The sequence below is a fragment of the Odocoileus virginianus genome, chromosome 2, assembly GCF_023699985.2.
Source record: "Odocoileus virginianus isolate 20LAN1187 ecotype Illinois chromosome 2, Ovbor_1.2, whole genome shotgun sequence".
Lineage (NCBI taxonomy): Eukaryota > Metazoa > Chordata > Mammalia > Artiodactyla > Cervidae > Odocoileus > Odocoileus virginianus.
Window position 1 is genome coordinate 96,056,881 of NC_069675.1, and position 17,183 is coordinate 96,074,063.

At 45.8% G+C, this 17,183-nt stretch overlaps 1 protein-coding gene across 4 annotated transcripts in view; it reads left to right on the forward strand.

Moving 5' to 3' along the window:
• The first annotated feature begins 187 nt into the window (after nucleotides 1-187).
• The window catches only part of FUBP3 (far upstream element binding protein 3), a 45,782-nt gene continuing 28,786 nt past the window's right edge, over nucleotides 188-17,183 (forward strand). The window contains exons 1-3 of one of the 4 annotated variants that reach the window (XM_020875567.2): nucleotides 242-299; nucleotides 9,812-9,843; nucleotides 12,045-12,150. Coding sequence is in view for 2 of the 4 variants with exons in the window: in XM_070454683.1 (XP_070310784.1) it covers nucleotides 216-299; nucleotides 12,045-12,150 (190 nt within the window). In the remaining 2 variants the exon portion in view is untranslated. Of the gene's footprint in view, nucleotides 300-1,942; nucleotides 2,033-9,811; nucleotides 9,844-12,044; nucleotides 12,151-17,183 lie in introns of those variants that run through there. The other 3 variants (XM_070454683.1, XM_020875565.2, XM_020875566.2) reach the window with 3 other exon arrangements.

Sequence of the window (17,183 nt, forward strand, 5' to 3'; positions counted from 1 at the left end):
CCCCCCCACTTCCGGCCGGACCGCGGTCACGTGTCCCGACTCGGCCCCGCAGACGCGGCTCCTCTCGCGTCGGCGAGCTTCCCGGCTTCCCTTCCGCCGGAAGTGGGGCGACTTTCCCTTTCCGGCTACGGGTCCCCAAGTGGAGCGGGAGGCCGGACAGGGGATCCGAGCGGCGGTGGCGGCGGCGGCGGCGGCGGCGGCGGCGGGGGGCGGTAATGGCGGAGCTGGTGCAGGGGCAGAGCGCTCCTGTGGGGATGAAGGCTGAGGGCTTCGTGGACGCTCTGCACCGGGTCCGGCAGGTACGGGCGCGGCCGGCCGGCGGGAGCACGGGAGCCCGAGGCGGGGCTGGGTCGGGCCAGATGGGGAGGAGGAGGGGGTCTGGTCTGGGGGCGGGACGTAAACCTGGGCTGACGCCCCAGCTGGGCGCTTCGGCAGTTTCTTGGGGCGCCTGCAGCCGGGAGGAGCCATGGGATGAGGCGCCAGTGGGAGGACCAAGGCCCAGACTGTCGGGCGGGTCTCCTTAGGTTTCTGCAGCTGCTGGGAAAGGGTTGACCCAGGATGCCTGGGCCCTGTCGCGCCCTCGCGCCGTGGCGGGGGCTGGACCCGCAGGGCAGCCAGCATGGGGTTCTGAGGTTTACAGGGGTAGGGAACTGGGGGGCTCACGGAGTGAACCCTGGTCTGGGCAGAAGGGGCCTATCTCAGGCCCAGTACCTTCTTAAAACTGGGGAAACAGCCTCTTCAGACTAGGAATTCGAGGGTAGTTTTCTGGGAGAGGGGAGTTGTTAAGTAGATGTGGATGGTCCATAAGACATAGACATTCCTTATGGGCAATAGTTTTTCCTCTTTCAGGGAGCATGTGATAATGGAGTCATTCCAGCAGTGAAATTTGACCATCTGACAATGTCGTGCATTTTGTCAGAGTTAAATAAACTGATTTTTAAGAGGTTGCAAGCTTCCCTGGAGAATGAATATGGGACCTGCCAGAAACACTCTTTGGTTTCTGGTATGATGCTTAGAACAGAACCTGTATTGTGTTTGAAACTTAGCGATAAGTTAGCTCTAACAAACTTCTTTGCTGAGTCTTATGCTCATCATTTCTTCCTATTTAATTGTAGGCATACTAACGGATTCTTTAAAAGTTGGGCTATAACTAATTACTGCTTGATTCCTAACAGAAAGCTACAGGACCCATTGTATTAGAAGAAAGTCTCAACTCGGTTGCTTGAAGATGTGGTCTTTACACCTCTTTCCAGTATTCCAGGGGAGGGAACCCTACCTGTTTCCCATATACTGACTTTTCATTTTAATACTGATGCTCCTATAGACATTGCATTGGATCCCAGAAGTTTCCAAACCTGTGGTTCAGCCTAAAATTTTGTCTGATGACTTGTTACTTACTGCCTAGGCACCGAGCACTATGCTAGTGAGTATCCGTCTTACTTAGACTTCAGAGCCAGCCAGTGGCTGTGATGGATGAACAGTGCCCTCCAGCTCCCCTCCCTCCGCTCTGCTTGCCGGCGTGTTTCACTGCTCTCCTCTACAGTACAGGGCCCTGAACCTTGTTTCTGACTGGCTACTAATATGTAACGGCTTTTCACTCTGTGCTGATGTGTGACAGTCACCTTGTCGGCCTCTGTATCCAGGAAGAAGTATAGTCACTACCCTAAAGAGCTCAGATCCTCAGTTGGCAGAAGGCCTGTAGTTGAACATAAAATGAATTTTGAACCATTGAGAAGACTTTCTGCTTCTCTTGAGCCAGTGGTTGAGCTCGTATTCTTGGACAACCTGCTCAAGAGGGAGGGACACCCTCTGTTTATATGCTGACCTAATGTGGATTGTTGAAGCAGTGGTGTTTACTACTAGCAGAGGAAACTTCACTGGAACTGTTCCCAGCTCTGAAATGCACCATTGACTGGAGCAGTTATAAGCCCAATGGAGACAGTGCTGTAAGTGTATCACTTCTGAATGTTAACAGCTGGAGGTCGATACTATCTCCAAGGACTGATGGCCTTAAAAACTAAAGAAAACACAGGTTTGTGGGTAATTTTAGGTTTATTTATAGATTTGCATTGGGCACGAATGGGATGTTAGAAATCTAAAATATTGTGTGCTTACAGTAAAGCTTATCTCAAAGGGCCTCATGCTATTTGGGCATCTGGTGATGGTGTTTCTACTTTGCCATTGTATACACAGCATGTTACAGGTGTTAGGTGTGATCTCCTCCCCCCGCCAACCCCCCCCCCCCCCCCCCGCCCCTCCCAGTAACTGGAGATAAAAGACAGTGTATTTCTTTAAATGATTACAAAGCTTTCCCTTCTCTCAGGTACCCTTGCAAACACCAGGGGCGGTTGGTAAGGCCCTCATAAGCTTGTCAGGGAGCACTGAGCTGTCTGATGCTCAGTTTATCCAGAATATCACAGTTGAGTCTGAGTTGACCCTGCTGGGATTTGAACCTGCGGTTTCTCTTCAGTCTGGTATGTGGAGTCCAGCACCTAATCCACTAAGCTTCCCTCCTAGCCTCTTGAAGCCTGTTTTCGTATCCTTTGGATGCTTTCCAACAAAGGGAGCCAGTTGTTGCTATTAGTTTGCCCTGAGCCTGGCATTCCTAGATCTGAAGGGAATCTCTGAAGATGTCATGTAAAATTTAAAATCTCCGCAGCAGCATGAAGTCCGGTGAGTTAATAGTGTTTGGCCAAAGGGCTCACATAGCCATCTTGCAGGGAAGTACACACACGTGTAGAAAGATGTTCTCATTTGGTCCCACTGGTGAAGATCTAAAACTGCTGGGTATTAAAAAAAAAATCACGTCCAGTTCTCAGATGTCATTGACTGGTTAGCAAAATGAAAGTGTGTCTTCCACTCACTGTTTAGAGAGCACAGGGTCCTGATAAGAATGGGATGTGGACTCAAAGCCAGGTTATCCTGTACTGTGGCCCCACTGCAACTCTACCCTGACTACTGTCTCTCAGGCTTTCAAGGGAACTTCATGGAAATTATCGATGAATAGATGCAAACCTGTTTTGTCTTGTTTCATTTTCCTAAAAATATAAAAGCATTCCCGAAAAGCCCACTGTGATGATTTAGTAGCATCCATGTCCAGGTTCACCCATCCACGTGTTACCAGGACAGTGTCACACCACAGTGTCTTAGAGGTTCCCAGCAGCCTTCAATGAGCTGGGCCAACTGCTTGCCAGTCGTCACCCAAATAGACATTCTTTTGCCAGATTGCCAGGGCTTTTTAAGACTTCAAGCTCCTATTTTGCCCTCAACTCAGTCAGCACCTCTGAACTGCATAACTCAAGAGGGTTTGGTGTCCATATATACAGTGTATGTATGGTGCCTGCTGGCGTTGGGTGTCTGGGTGCTTCTGCTTGCAAATAATTGTGACCACGCCAGTGGAGAGTCTGTGGAAAGTAACGTTTTGAGCAGTTTTAAGACCCAGGACCTATTCTTTACCAGCACCTTTTTGGGAGCTGGTGGGCGGCTCAGGGCCTCAGAAGTCCACAGCCCTCCCGAGCATGCTTTCCAGTGCCGCCAGTTCACACCTGGAGCCGGAGCAGTGGGTGGTTCGGCCCCTGTGCTCTGGAGACACGCTGCATGTCCTTTAACAGACTGTGCCTCCATCACTTAAAGAGAAGGCCTGTGTTCATTTCCCACCGCACACCCCTGGCGGAAGGACGCCTTTGCTCGCCTCGTGTGTGATGTGTGCGCCTCACGGCAGAGTCACAGGTACCGAATGCTCAGTCGCTGTGAGTTTACTCCACTGAGACCATCTCAGGCATGCCCGCTGGTTGAGGAGCTCAAGTCGTCATTTGACAAGGGACTGACTCCGCTGTGTGCGTTCATTTGAACTTTCTCAGACACTTGAAGAAAAGCAGTGTCTGCGGGACATCTGTGGGCTGCTCGGTGTTTTCCTTTGGTGGGACCCAGTGGAGGACCCTACAGGGAGCAGGTGGGTTTTCGTAATGCGACTGAGCCCCTTTGGGTCACCAGACTTCATCTTTGGTGTTGAAAAGTAAAGGGTAAACAAACAGTGCATTCCACTGGATGCCTCTGAACACTGTTCTCATTTCAGCTGAGGCTTCTTTAATCTTTCTTGTAAAATCTGACTGCCCATGTGTATCATCAAACTAATGTTTCTGTTGCATATCCCCGATACAAATTTTCCTAGACCAGAGTTTTCAAACTGGTGGGCTGTGGACTGGAGAAGGCTCAGAGTGGTCCTGCAGGCCTGTGTTGTTTGACCACAGGAGTCCAGCACTTGGTAACCAGAACAGTTTCATGCAAAAATGGAAATTCCCAGCTCAGACCTGGTCACTGCTCCCATGCTCTGCAGCGAGCTGGAGCTGAGTAGCTGGACCTCAGTAGCAGCTGCTCCTGTGCATGTGATGCTGACTCTCTGGGTTGCCTGGGTTCCCACCACTTCATTTTATGCTGCCCATTGGGTTGCCTAATTGGCAGCTCTTTTCCCCTCTTCTTTGTCCAAATTGTGAGTCCATACTGTTAAAATTTCTAATGGAGAGAACTCTGGGTAGAGAGTTAGGACATCTGAGTTTCCTGCAGTTAGCTACATGACCTGGGGCCAGCTTGGCCTTTCCCAGCATTTGATCTACAAGTTGTTCATAGGTCTTCCATGGAAAGGGCTCATGGCCAGAGAGGTTTGGGGGATACGGGGTTAAATAAAGGTGAATTGGCTTCTTCAGTTCAGGACTTCTCAGAGCCCTTGTTGTGTTGTTACACCCAGTCTTGACTCTTGCAACCCTCTGCCTGCCAGGTTCCTCTGTCCATGGAGTTTTCCAGACTAGAATACTGGAGGGGTTGCCATTTCTCAGAACCCTAAGTTTGCTTCTATACATAAAGTCATACTAGGGTTTGAGATATGCATTGTAAATATGCCAAAATTCTGTCACTTCTTACTCTCTTTTCATGAAACCAAATCACTTCCTGTGGATCAAACTTTAGGAAACATTAAGCTAGATATTCTCAATGGCCCCTTCAGGCTCACAAACATTCAGAGCTTCCATCTAGCTAGATCTGAAAAAAAATTTGACGGTTTTATTTTGATTCTTTTCCTTTCTAATGTGTTGTGTTGGGTGTCTATTCCAGCTTCCCCTTTCCCTAGCTTTTCTGTGCAGTTCTTTCACTCTGTTAAGAATCATCCCTCTTGAAAATGTTTTGCATTTAAAGTTCAGTTACAAGGACACTTAGGAAAGAATAGCCAATACTTTAGGAAGCATGAACTGCATTTTTATCCTGATGTCAGATGATAGCAAATCATTTGCAAGACTGAGTAGCGTTCATGGAAATTGTGATGTGATTCAGATTGCCTGCCATTGTTTGAGCATCTGCTGAGTCCAAGGCCCCTTGCTGGGTGCTGGGCCATTGTAACGATTAGTAAGACAAGTTTACCACTGGTTTTATCTTACCATGGTATAAGCTTCTCACAACAACCAGGTGAAATAGTCAGGATAAGGGTTATAATTCTCGTTTCATATTTGAAAATAATAAGCCAAAGGTAGATAAAGCAGTTTTCTCAGAAGTACGCAAATAGTTAACATATGAAGTAGTTCTTGGACCCTGTCTTCTGCATTCTAAGAGAGACTTGGTTCCTTTCTAGTGGTAGTTGGGTAGTTTTCAATTTCAATGAGAATGCTGCAGCAGGGTCTTCAAACAAAGTATTGAAAGGATGCTTGTAGAATTAGATGGAACATAAGGAAGAGAGGGCTTCCCTGATGGCTCAGAAGGTAAAGAATTCATCTGCAAAGCAGGATACCCGAGTTCCATCTCTGGGTCGGGAAGATCCCCTGGAGAAAGGAATGGCTACCCACTCCAGTATTCTTGCCTGGAGAATTCCTTGGACAGAGGAGCCTGGTGGGCTATAGTCCATAGGGTCCCAAAGGGTCAGATGTGACTGAGCAACTAACAGTAGGGGAGAAAAGTAATGGTCATGCCATCTTTCGGGCCTTTGCGGGGGGGCTCCTGGCTGGAAAAGTGTTTTGGCTTAGAGCCTCCGCTGGTCATCGCAGCGTTAGCCTACAGATAGGCTTCTCTGTATAAATTTAGCAAACATTTACTGAGTACTTACTATGTGCCAAACATTTTTCTGTGTGTTAGGGAAGTTCTTTAGCTTTTTTTGGAGTGTGGACCTTTATAAGACTCCTGAAAACTGAACTACGTCTCAGAAGTATTTAAATAGATCTGTCTATTATTTCAGGAGGTTCATGAATTCTCTAAAGCTAACCCCTGGAGCTTCCAGTTAAGGAACCTTTTTCCTTGGAGTACCAGGATGATTGAGAGAGGTCCATGCCTCAAAAAGCTCCCTACAGTGAGGAGAGTATAATCAATAACTTCCTCCATGAGGTCGCACCACTTAAAGGTAGTTTACACAGTGCTTTGCAAACAGATAAGAGAGTGTTTAATTCTCACCAAATGTGGGTGGCCTGTAGTTGTCAGGAAAAGCTACCGAGAGCTGATATCATATTTGATTGTTTTGGTTAATGCCAGTTAATTGGGCAGGATCAGACAGGGCCCCACCTCTAATGACAACAGCAGTGGCTCCCACTCATTGAGCTCGTGTTGTGCTGCGTTCCAGGCAAGGAATTTTATATAAGCTCTAATTTGATGGTTGCAGAATACACGGGAGGTAGTGAAGTGTAGTGAAGTGATTATTAAGATGACTTTGGATTCAGTCTATATGAGTTCCAATTCTGGTTCTGAAAAGTATTAGGTTAGTGACTTTGGACAAGTTATCTAACATCTAAGCCTCAGTTTTTCTCATCTGTAAAATGTAGATCGTGGATGGTGGTTTATATGTATATACACACACATATAAAACCACCATATAGATATATATATATATATATATATATATGGAATAGCTTGGGAGGTAGAGGTGGGTAGTGACCGAAAGGAGTTTTGAGACCAGCTTCGAGGGTACCGGTCTTGTTCTGTTTCCTGATCAGGATGCACAGGCATTTTTGTATATGAAAATTCAAGTTAATAACTTGCCTGTGTACTTTTCCGTATTATTATTAATTCAGTAAAGGGTTAAAATAGCAAACATTTCTCATTACTTACAGTGTGCCCAGCATTGTTCTGGGTGCCTTACATTACTATCTTGGTATTCCCTCAAATACAGTTCCAGGCAGATTGGCTCCAGACCCCACAGAATTGAGACTAGTAGCTACTTTCTGAGGTCACTGTGAAGATTAAATGAGGGCGCCATCAGACACTTTGTGCACAAAAAGCTTGATATACAATCTGTCTTCAGAGTAACCTACATCGTGAACTTGACTCTGTATCCGTGGCTCTAGACCCTGCCCTCTGGGACTTGCTCACTCTTAGCCACTGGGTTCCACTGCTCTGGCTACATACTGTTTCTTCCAGCTGTTGGGAGTAGAGACTTTCCATCCAGCCTGTGAGTTCGCCAGGGGTGAATTCTCCAGGGCAGGGCCACTCGGGGCGACTTTAGAGCAGAGGTTCCAGGGACACAAGTTGGGTTCCTCCTCTCCAAGTGGTGGTGTGAGCTGTCCCCTCTGCTTGCTGGCCCCATGAGAGTCAACAGTGACTCTTCTGAGTAGCCCGGACACAGCGTGTGGATGACTTGCTGCCGTTCAGATGGCCTTGCCTGATTCCATTTAGTGTCAACTTTTGCTGAATGTGAAGTTGTGAAAAGAGACACAGCTTCCGGTTTGGATTTATAGGGTGACCGACTCTGATGACAGAACTTAAAGATGTGCACTGGGAATAATTTATTGCCCTGGTTCCTAATGTTAGTGAAATGTGTAAGTGAACCCTCAATATTCTTTTTACTTCATATTTTGAAGTCATTGTAAAATTTAGGTTTACTTAAAATATTTTTGAACATTCATCCATGCACCTCCCCAAATTGCCTTGTGCTCCTTGGAAAACAGTGGTTTAGTTCGTCCCTGCATTTTTCAGGGAGCAAGACCATTGAAAGTGGAGGTCTTGCCCAAGGTCATACACTGGAAGGGCCAGCTAGAAAAGCCAGACTCATGACTGACTGCTGGTCCAGTGCTCCCCTTCCCTTCTCCACATTTCCACTAGCTGCTGGCAGTGGAGGTTAAATGTCATGACATTGATTTATAAATATTTCATCTATTACCATGCTTAAAATAGCACAGGTAGTGAGGTAACCCACTCTTGCCGCCTTCCCCCCAGAAAGGAGGGAAAGTGAATCAAGTAGCAGAAAATCAGTACCAGTGTTCCCTCAAGGTCGTGCTTTCAGATAAGCACCGGCATGGTCTTTTCTTCTTGGAGTATCCTGGCTTCTTTGGCTATTTTCTGGCCTACACCCTTATTAACTGAAGATGTACCTTGCTTCCCTTAAGCAGCTACTGTTCAGAATGGTCAGTTACAGACATGACGAATTGCTGGAGTTCTGTGTACTGGAACTCATTAAGCTTTAAGTCCTTGGGGAGTGACTCTGGTTAAGAAAGCATTAGGTGGAAGAAAGAGGGTTAGTTAGCCTCGTGCCGTGATTAGTAGCATGGACTCTGGAGGCAGGCAGGCCTGTGCTTCAGTTCAGTTTTTGCCACTTATAAGATGTGTGATTGTGGGTAGGTCACTCAGCTTCTCTAAGCTTCACTTTTCCTTGTCTTAAAATGGAAATAATACTACTAACCTCCTAAAGAATCATCATGAGAGAGAAAAGAGATAGCATCTTTAAACTGCTCTTAGAATGCCTAGACATAGTAAGCACTCCTAACACTTTAACTCTTATTATTTTAGAAGGCATTTAAAATCATTTCTTAGAACAAGGTTGCATTTGTTTGAATAAAGAAATACATTGTTTCTTTGTTGCTATAAAGAAATATTACATTACAAAATATTATTATAAATTATTACATTATAAATATAAAAATTACAAAGTATATTGTAATATACAATGTAATATCAATGTAAATTATGATATAATTGTGTATTATAATGTTAAAATATTTCTAACATTTGTTTAGCCAGGGTTCAAGTGCAGCTATTGACTTCAGGGCTACAACTCTTAACCATTATCCTGTTCTACTTTTCTCTTAGTGAAAATTTCCCAAATTTATAGCTGCCTAAAGCAAACATGATTTAAAAACAAATCTGAAATCCTCAGTCATGTTTTAGGAGTTTGTTGATTTAATCAAAGGTAGAAGCAGAAAAGCTACTGTAATGTAACCATTTAATATCTCAGCTTTGGGAGAAAGTGACATTCTGGCAACTATATGAAACATACTATATAAATTATAAGGAAGGCCAAGGACTCAGCAGTAACATCTTGGCTACTTTGGAAGGAAGGAAGAAGTTCTGGAAGCCAGGAGACATCAACAGAAGAGGGTAGAGAGGGACTTCCCTGGTGCGCAGTGGTTTAGATTTTGCCTTCCGATGCCGGGGTTACCAGTTTGATCCCTGGCTGGGGAACTAAGATCCCACTTGCCTAGTGACCAAAAAACCAAAACCTGAAGCAATATGGAAAGAAATTCAGTAAAGACTTTAAAAATGGTCCACATTAAAAAAAAAAAAAAGTGGATAGAGAATGTGCCAAATATGTAGAGCTTATCGTCTCTTTGAGAGTGATTGGGCACGCATGCTGTTGGGGGACTCCACTGATAATCACACCCTTTTCACCTGTGTTTCGGGGTCATCCTCACTGTCTCTTGCCAATATTTTGGTCTGTCTTTAAACCAGTAATCTTGGAAAGCCCCACATCAGCCATTTACCTGCTCAGTTCATTGTGGCAAATGAAAGGGTCTTTGTGGGGGCATAAACTACTGCAGTATTCTCACCTTTTAATCACTTGCTTTCACAGCTGAATCCTTGAAGATAATTTTTGCATCTTAAGTAAGTAGCCAACCTTCTACTAGCTTATCCAAAACAAATATGGAGAGCAAGATTGCAAGTTGGTGGTAGAATGTTGTTAGGCAAGATTTATACAGTATTTTGTTTTAGAGCAAATGGCCACTTACCTTGAAGTTTGAGTATAGGAGATGGAGTTTCTATCAACAGTCTCTTTTAAATTCAAGTCTTTAACTTAAAATAATATTTTAAAACAAGCACCTATCCAGGCTACCATCATCTGTAGCCTTGACAGGGCAAACTCTTTTTTCTTTTTTTAAGTTCAGATATTAAATTATATACATATATATGTTCTGCACAGCATATGATCTCTGTGAAATGGGTGTGGCTGTGTTCTAATGAAACTTTATTTACCAAGACAGGTAGTTCACCAGCTATGGCTTGCTGACTTCTGGCCTAGAATAATTCCTAAATGGTCTTGCTACTTTTGCCCCCTTATAATCTATTTTCCTTGTCCAAGGGCATCTTTTAAAATCATCAATCAGCAAGTTACTTCTCTTACTAAGCCTTGTAGTTGCCTCCCATCACCCTTCATATAAAACCCAAGCCCTGGGTTTGTCTGACAATCCAGTGGTTAGGACTCCATGCTTCCACTCCTTGGGGCACAGGTTCAGTCCCTGGTCAGGGAACCCAAGGGGGTGCAGCACTAATTAATTAATTCTCTCTATATACATGCAATTGAAGCCCCTCCCAGTGACCTCTAATGCCCTGCGTGAACAGGCCGTCGCCCATCTCTTGGGACACGCCTGGTTCTTTCTATTCTAGTGACATTGACTTCTCTTTCAGGCTCACACCCGCCAAGCTTGCTCTAGCCTCAGGGCCTTGGAACAAGCTGTTTCGTCTGCCTGGAACGCTTTTCCTCATCATGTAGGTCTCAGATCACAGCAGCCTTCCCTGATCACCCCGTTTAAAGTGGCCCTCCTGAGGCCTTTCAGTTAGTATCATGTGTATCAGCAGCTGAAATGATCAGCTTATTGATTAACTTGTGTACCTGTGACTCCCCCCGAGTCTTCTTCACCACTGAGCCTGGGACATAGTAGGCCCTCAGCCCTTGTTGGGTGAGTTGCCTTGTCTTACAGCCCTGGTATCTGTGAAATGCTTTCTTGTGCAAAGCTCCTTTGTGTTCAGAGTATGTTGTTATCTTTCCAGAAACTATGAAGCAGATGGTGTTACTTGCCCGACATCACAGAACTAGTAAATGAAAGGATGAGTCCTGATCCAGGGTACTTAACATTAAATTCTGCCTTAGGTTTTCAGTATCATGACGGTCTTTGGTTGTTTATTTGTCTAAAGTACTTTATGTTGGTTCCAGAAGCTGTCAGACTTCTGGACACATTTGAACAACCTCAGGAAAGCTACCTCTGAAGGCCCTGCTCTGGGACATCTGTGCTGGCTGTCCCTTAATCCACCCTGGCTTGTTAGGCTTAACTGAGGGACTAACACTAAGAGCAGTTGTAAGCATTCCTTTGATTGAATCAGTTCATTTATGTGAGCATCACATTTAATCCCTAATTCCTAGTAGATAAGTGTAGGGAGCTCTCCACAGCATCTGTTTCTGGAGGAAATTTAATAGCTGTGTTCTGTTCTTTAACTGACAGGTAAATATTAAAAGTTAAAGTAGCACTCACAGATTATCTTGATTTCTTCAGAGCAGGAATCCTTCCAAACTAGCCAGGACAGACGGTCATCCCCCTGCTGTTTGGACTTCCAGTGAGAGCAGCTTGTTTTATGTTTCCATATATTTCATCATCAGTTTATAGGGGTTGAAGTTTTAAGATGACAAACATATTCCTAAAGAGCTGTCAGATTTGAACAAATTCATGGCCTTTTAAATATTGCTGGGGAATTTGTTTAAGGAAACCCTGTGTTAAAATATTTTGAACAGAGTTCTTCATATTGTTGGCCTGCTTTTTTCCTTAAAATGTGGTATAGCTGTATTTTAAGTGATGACTTAAAAATTTGCTTGTGGAAGACAAGGTTTTGGAAATGTCATTTCAAAAGGCACATTATTACTTAGACTAAAAGAAAACTCAGGAGTGCAAAGTCCTTGTCCTGTAACATTGCTTTAATTAATCTCCTTCGGGTGGAGAAATGGGGGTAACAGCCCTTTAAAGAAGACTCTTGTCTTCCTCCCTCCATGGAGCCATGATTTGTTACTGAGTATTTAAATCTGGTTCTCTCTGTAGATTGCTGCTAAAATTGATTCAATTCCTCACTTGAATAATTCCACACCTCTAGTGGACCCCTCAGTGTATGGCTATGGAGTACAGAAACGGCCCTTGGATGATGGAGGTAAGTTGCTGTAAATACCTTTGCCTTTCAGGTGGTAGGGAGTCTGCCGGTTCAGTTGGAATCTGTGTCAGCCATTTCCTTAACAGCTTTCCCCAGCGTCACTCTAAAGAAGAATGGTTGAGGGGAAATGTTTAAGATGATTTTCCTCAGCAGTTCTCCAGCATTTGAGTTCTTATTTGCCTTGATAATACAGGAAATCTTTTCAGCTGGGCGAGAGGGTAAAAGACAGTCTTAAAGCATCAGCTTGGAAGTAATTTGACTGCTTGGAGTTTTGCTTGATTTAGCCCTCTGTTATTCCAGTGCACATGTGGGAATTGAAGTTCCCACTTTTCTCCAAAGAAAAACTGAGATTTGGGGCATGGCTCTGAGGAAGCTATGACTACATACTGACCTTAAAGAAAGGAAAGAGGAGTCATGGCCTTCCTTCAGTCTCTCTGCTGGGTTTTGTTTTTTTTTTTTTCCTTCACGATTCCCATTTATAACAGGCTCTTGCTAGCAGCATCCATTTCTCTTTCATTCATTCCTTTGTTTATTTCATTGGTTTGTTTATATACCCTACTCATCCCCAAAAGGATTTGAAACCACTCAGAAGTGCGTATTACCAGCACTTTGGCTGAGAGACTCAGATGGGTTTCTGCAGAGCACATGGACTTCCCCTATCATATTCCATCTCCCACAAAGTGGGGCTGTGAAGGGACCCTGTAACATGCTGGGTTGCCTGTGAATATGCACGTGGTGGCTGGGCCAGTGCTTCCTCTCCCTGTCCTCTCAGCCTGCACATGTGCCCAACCGAGTCAGTATGTCCATATTTCTGTGGTACGGTAGTAAATGAAAACAATCAAGGTATACTGCAGTATGTATTGTGTGATCTCCTTTTCTTAAAAAAAAAGGTGCATGTTTTATGTTCTTGGAAAAAAATGTAATGTGGCATGACTGATTGCTTTGGTCTCTTTGAGGATTCTCAAAGAGGAGATGGCCATGGGTTTTCTAAGTGGAATAATTGTATAGACTCTCACAGTGCAGATTTTAAGGGCACAACACTCAATTTGGGTGTCGCAGTTCTTGTCTGTTTAAGAAAATTATCAGTGTTTATGAGCACACACACAAACTCTTCCCCAGGGCCACTGGGACTAAGGTGACCGTTTACACTGCTCCTCTGAAACAGTAGTGGCTGCCCTGGTAGCTCAGATGGCAAAGCGTCTGCCTGCAGTGCGGGAGACCCGGGTTCAATCCCTGGGTCGGGAAGATCCCCTGGAGGAGGAAATGGCAACCCACTCCAGTATTCTTGCCTGGAAAATCCCATGGACAGAGGAGCCTGGTGGGCTACAGTCCATGGGGTCGCGAAGAGTCGGACACTACTGAGCAGCTCCACTTCCACTTCTGAAACAGTACGCTATGGTCATCTTACGTTTGATTGGAATCAGTGCTGTCTTAGACTAAATATGACTGATTTCATTGTCTGCATTTTTGCCTTAGCAGAAAGCTGTCTTGCAGAGTAACCTTTTCTACCTTTTTGGGGCAATCATGTTTCAGTTTCCCTTAGGGGACATCAGTGTAGAAATAACACCAAATGTCTGACTCTGAGCATATGTATCGTTAATGGACAGTGTCTCTCAGGTCACCGTTTCCAGAAATGGAGATCAGTGCATTCCACAGCTCTCAACCTTGTTTTCACCCACTGCATGGTGTTCAAGTGTAAAACTTGTGCTTATAGAGGATAGTATGGTTATGTCCTTTGCCTAATGAGGGCCTAAAAATTTGCAAATGGAACCTTTGGCATCTTGCAGACTTTTTTTCTCCCAGTAAGAGATAAAGGTCCAATCCCTGGATTAGGAAGATCCCCTGGAGTAGGAAATGGCAACCCACTCCAGTATTCTTCACTGGAGAATCCCATGGACAGAGGAGCCTGGCAAGCTACAGTCCATAGCGTTGCAAAGTCGGACACAACTGAGCAACTGAGCGTGCATGCATGCAATCCTTTGCACATCCTTTTGGAAGAATGTAGCTAGTAAGTCACCAGCAAGTCCAGATTCTCACTTGAAACTCCAGTTCATTATTATTTGTACATCGTTACCTCTTTTGAGGACCATAATTTTTTGCATGTCTGCCTTTGGAGGACTCAGTTCTTGTGATCAAAGAATGAATGCAGTTTCTCTCCTCCTCCAAAATGTTAAGTCTACTTTTAGTAGAGAAGAACTGAGACAGTACCTTTTCACCTGGGCCTGGGTCTTCATCACCCACAAGCCTGTGTCTCTTACCACAACAGCACACTGTATTTTGAACTACAAGAAATTTCCCTCAGCATTGCGATTTGATAAAATTAATCCTCTCTTCTGTTTAGATAGCAGATTTTTTTCCCCCAAGTTGGTCTCTGTGTGGAATTTGAGATGTGCTGTGGAGCATAGGGAGAGCTGGGCATCTGGGGCCTGCCCCAGCCTCCTGTCAGTTGTCCGCTGACAGGGCTGAGGTCACTGGGCCTATTCTGTCCTCATGAACAAAGACGTAGATAAACAGCCCGTCATGGAGAGAGATGCTCATGTTTATCACATGGCTTTCTGAGGATCACAATCTCACTGTTTTGTGAGGTGAAAGCTAGAAAAGCAGAGGCGAGCAACAGGCAGGAATCCCGGCCCTTTTTCCTCAGCCATAAAGATTTCCCAGGACTTCGCAGTTTCCTTTTTTGCTTGGTTTGGCTCAGACATTTTTTGACGGAAGTTCAACAGATTGCTTCAGCAGTGTGAACTTGCTAACTTTCCTGTGGAGCCGGGTTCTTTGACCTTTAGGAGGTTAAAGTGCAGTCCCCTAGAGGTTTTTTGGAGGTGTTACTTGGGTCTGTTTAAAAGTACTGCAGCTGGTGAGTCAGCCAGAAACAACCTTAACATAGGGCTAATTCGGGACGTTGGGATATGCAAGCTCATGAATGAATGGGGAGATTTTAAACAGTGCTTGGCAGTAAAACAGAAGGAAGGGTTGGTTCCTGATGCAGAAAGCGATCTGGGGTCGTTGTGTTCCAAGGCAGTTTGGAGTTGACCGTCAGACTGCCGGCTCAGGAGCCACTTGGAACCCACGAGCTGCACGCCCAGCTCCCAGGGCCGGCCTCGGTCCGCGGCCTGGGGGGCGCAGCACTCTGCTGTCCTCCAACTTCGGGTCGGGTCCTTTAAACTCTGAACATCTGTCGTGGCACCACGCTTTCTCGTGGTCTTTGCCGTGCGCCTGCTGATTCGGGAAGGGCCCTGCGGGTCTCCGTGGGACCGCGTTCCCATCCAGTACCTTCTTCAGGCTTCCGCTGGACTCTCGGAACCAGTTCCATCTCTGGTGTGAGAGTCGTGGCAGCTTCCGGTAACCGGGGACCCAGCCCTTCCTAACGTGACCCCCGCCTCCTGCGCTCTAGGCTCGCTCCCCCGTTCTGCACTTTGCGGCCGCCTCCTCGCGGGTCTTCTCTTTACCTAGCTGATTCCTCAGTCTCGGACCGGCCGTGGCTTCCTCCTGGAATCCTGTCTTCCTCCTCACCTGCGACTCTGGTCAGCGCCCTGCTCAGGCGCCACCTCGCCGCTTTGGTTTCCCCCAGCCCTCCTGTTCCCCCTCTTCCTCCCATTTTCACACGCCTGCCTCAGGAGGGAGTCAGAGATGGCACTCTGCCCTGAACTTCGACAGCAGTTCACCCGTCCTCTTCCTGGGGCTCGTCCCGTGTGTGTTCTTCAGGAGGCAGAGACTGTCGCCTCCTGCTCCTTCCGGATTCCGCATGCCACGGTCAGAGAGGTGGTTTCTTGATTTCCCTGCCTCGCCCTTGCAATGAGTAAACGCTCCATGTCCAAGTTCTCCTTCTGTGTATTCTGTGATGAGCACGTAGGAAATTTTGTGAAGAGTAAACTTCAAATTTAAGAGAACAGAGCTAGCTAAGTGATTTAGAATTGCAGATATCAGTTTAATCTACATCAGAAGTTGGCAAACTTTTTCTCAGGCTTGTAGGCCATACTTAGGGTCTCTGATCCCCCTCACTGAGCTCTGCCATTGGCCTTTCCCATCACAGAGCTGCAGCTGAGAGTGACATTATTGAGATAAACTTGGATTTACTCTCACTGTTTAAGTAGTAGTTTGTCAAATTAGTAACTGGTTACTTGCCTAGGGACTCTCAGCTGAATTTAGCCTGTCAGTGTGTTGTGGGACCTAGGGCATGAGCTGCTGCGTTAGAACACAGGAAGCCTTTGTGTTGTCCTGGGGAGAAGAGCTTTTTAAAACTGCTTTGGAAACTGCAGAAGTGGCCACAGCTAACTGCTGGTGTGGCTGACCTTAACAGGGCTCAGAAAGGCGCTGGTCAGAGTTGCAGAGTTGGGAATCCAAGCCCAGGCGCAGGATGGTGTTCTGAGGCTAAAGAGGAAGGGTTGGTTGGTTGGTTATTTACTTTGCTGGTCACGGTAGCACTGTGGGCACGTCCTCTCTGACCTGCCCCCTCACCTTCCTGGGTCCACTGCTGTGTGTGCATGTTTTCAGTGTTAAAAGGCGATGCCAGGCGCTTGGCCCCTTGGGCTATTTTGAAGCAAGGTGGCGGGGGTGGGGAGGTGCTAACCATTAAGATTGTGTGTACTATAAAACTGGGTGTATTCCCCAGTGCCATTTTGTTAGCATTTTTTGGAGCAGGTCGGGGTGGGAGCGGGGCAGTGAATGGAGACTATTTTTCCTTCTCTCTAAGGTGAAAAAAATTAGTCCAGTGCCTTATTTTTTTCAAAGATCATGATTGAAATTGGCAGGGGATGACTCTCCAGAAAGGATTTCTTATATTGTTTTTTCTCATGGATGTTTTCTCTGGGAAGCTCGTCTCCATCACCCAGGTGGCTTCCCGTTGTATAGCGTGCAGGGTAAAGGAGACCCACACCTGTGTGTGTACCTGCACACGTATGCCAGGAAGCTTGGAGGCCAGGTGAACCATGGTTGACCAGCAGGTGCCATTAAGAGGAAGTAGGACTGATTTTATTCAGCATTTTTCCTTTTTTACAGTAAAATGACTGTAATTGCTGAATCGAGCTTGCTCGGCA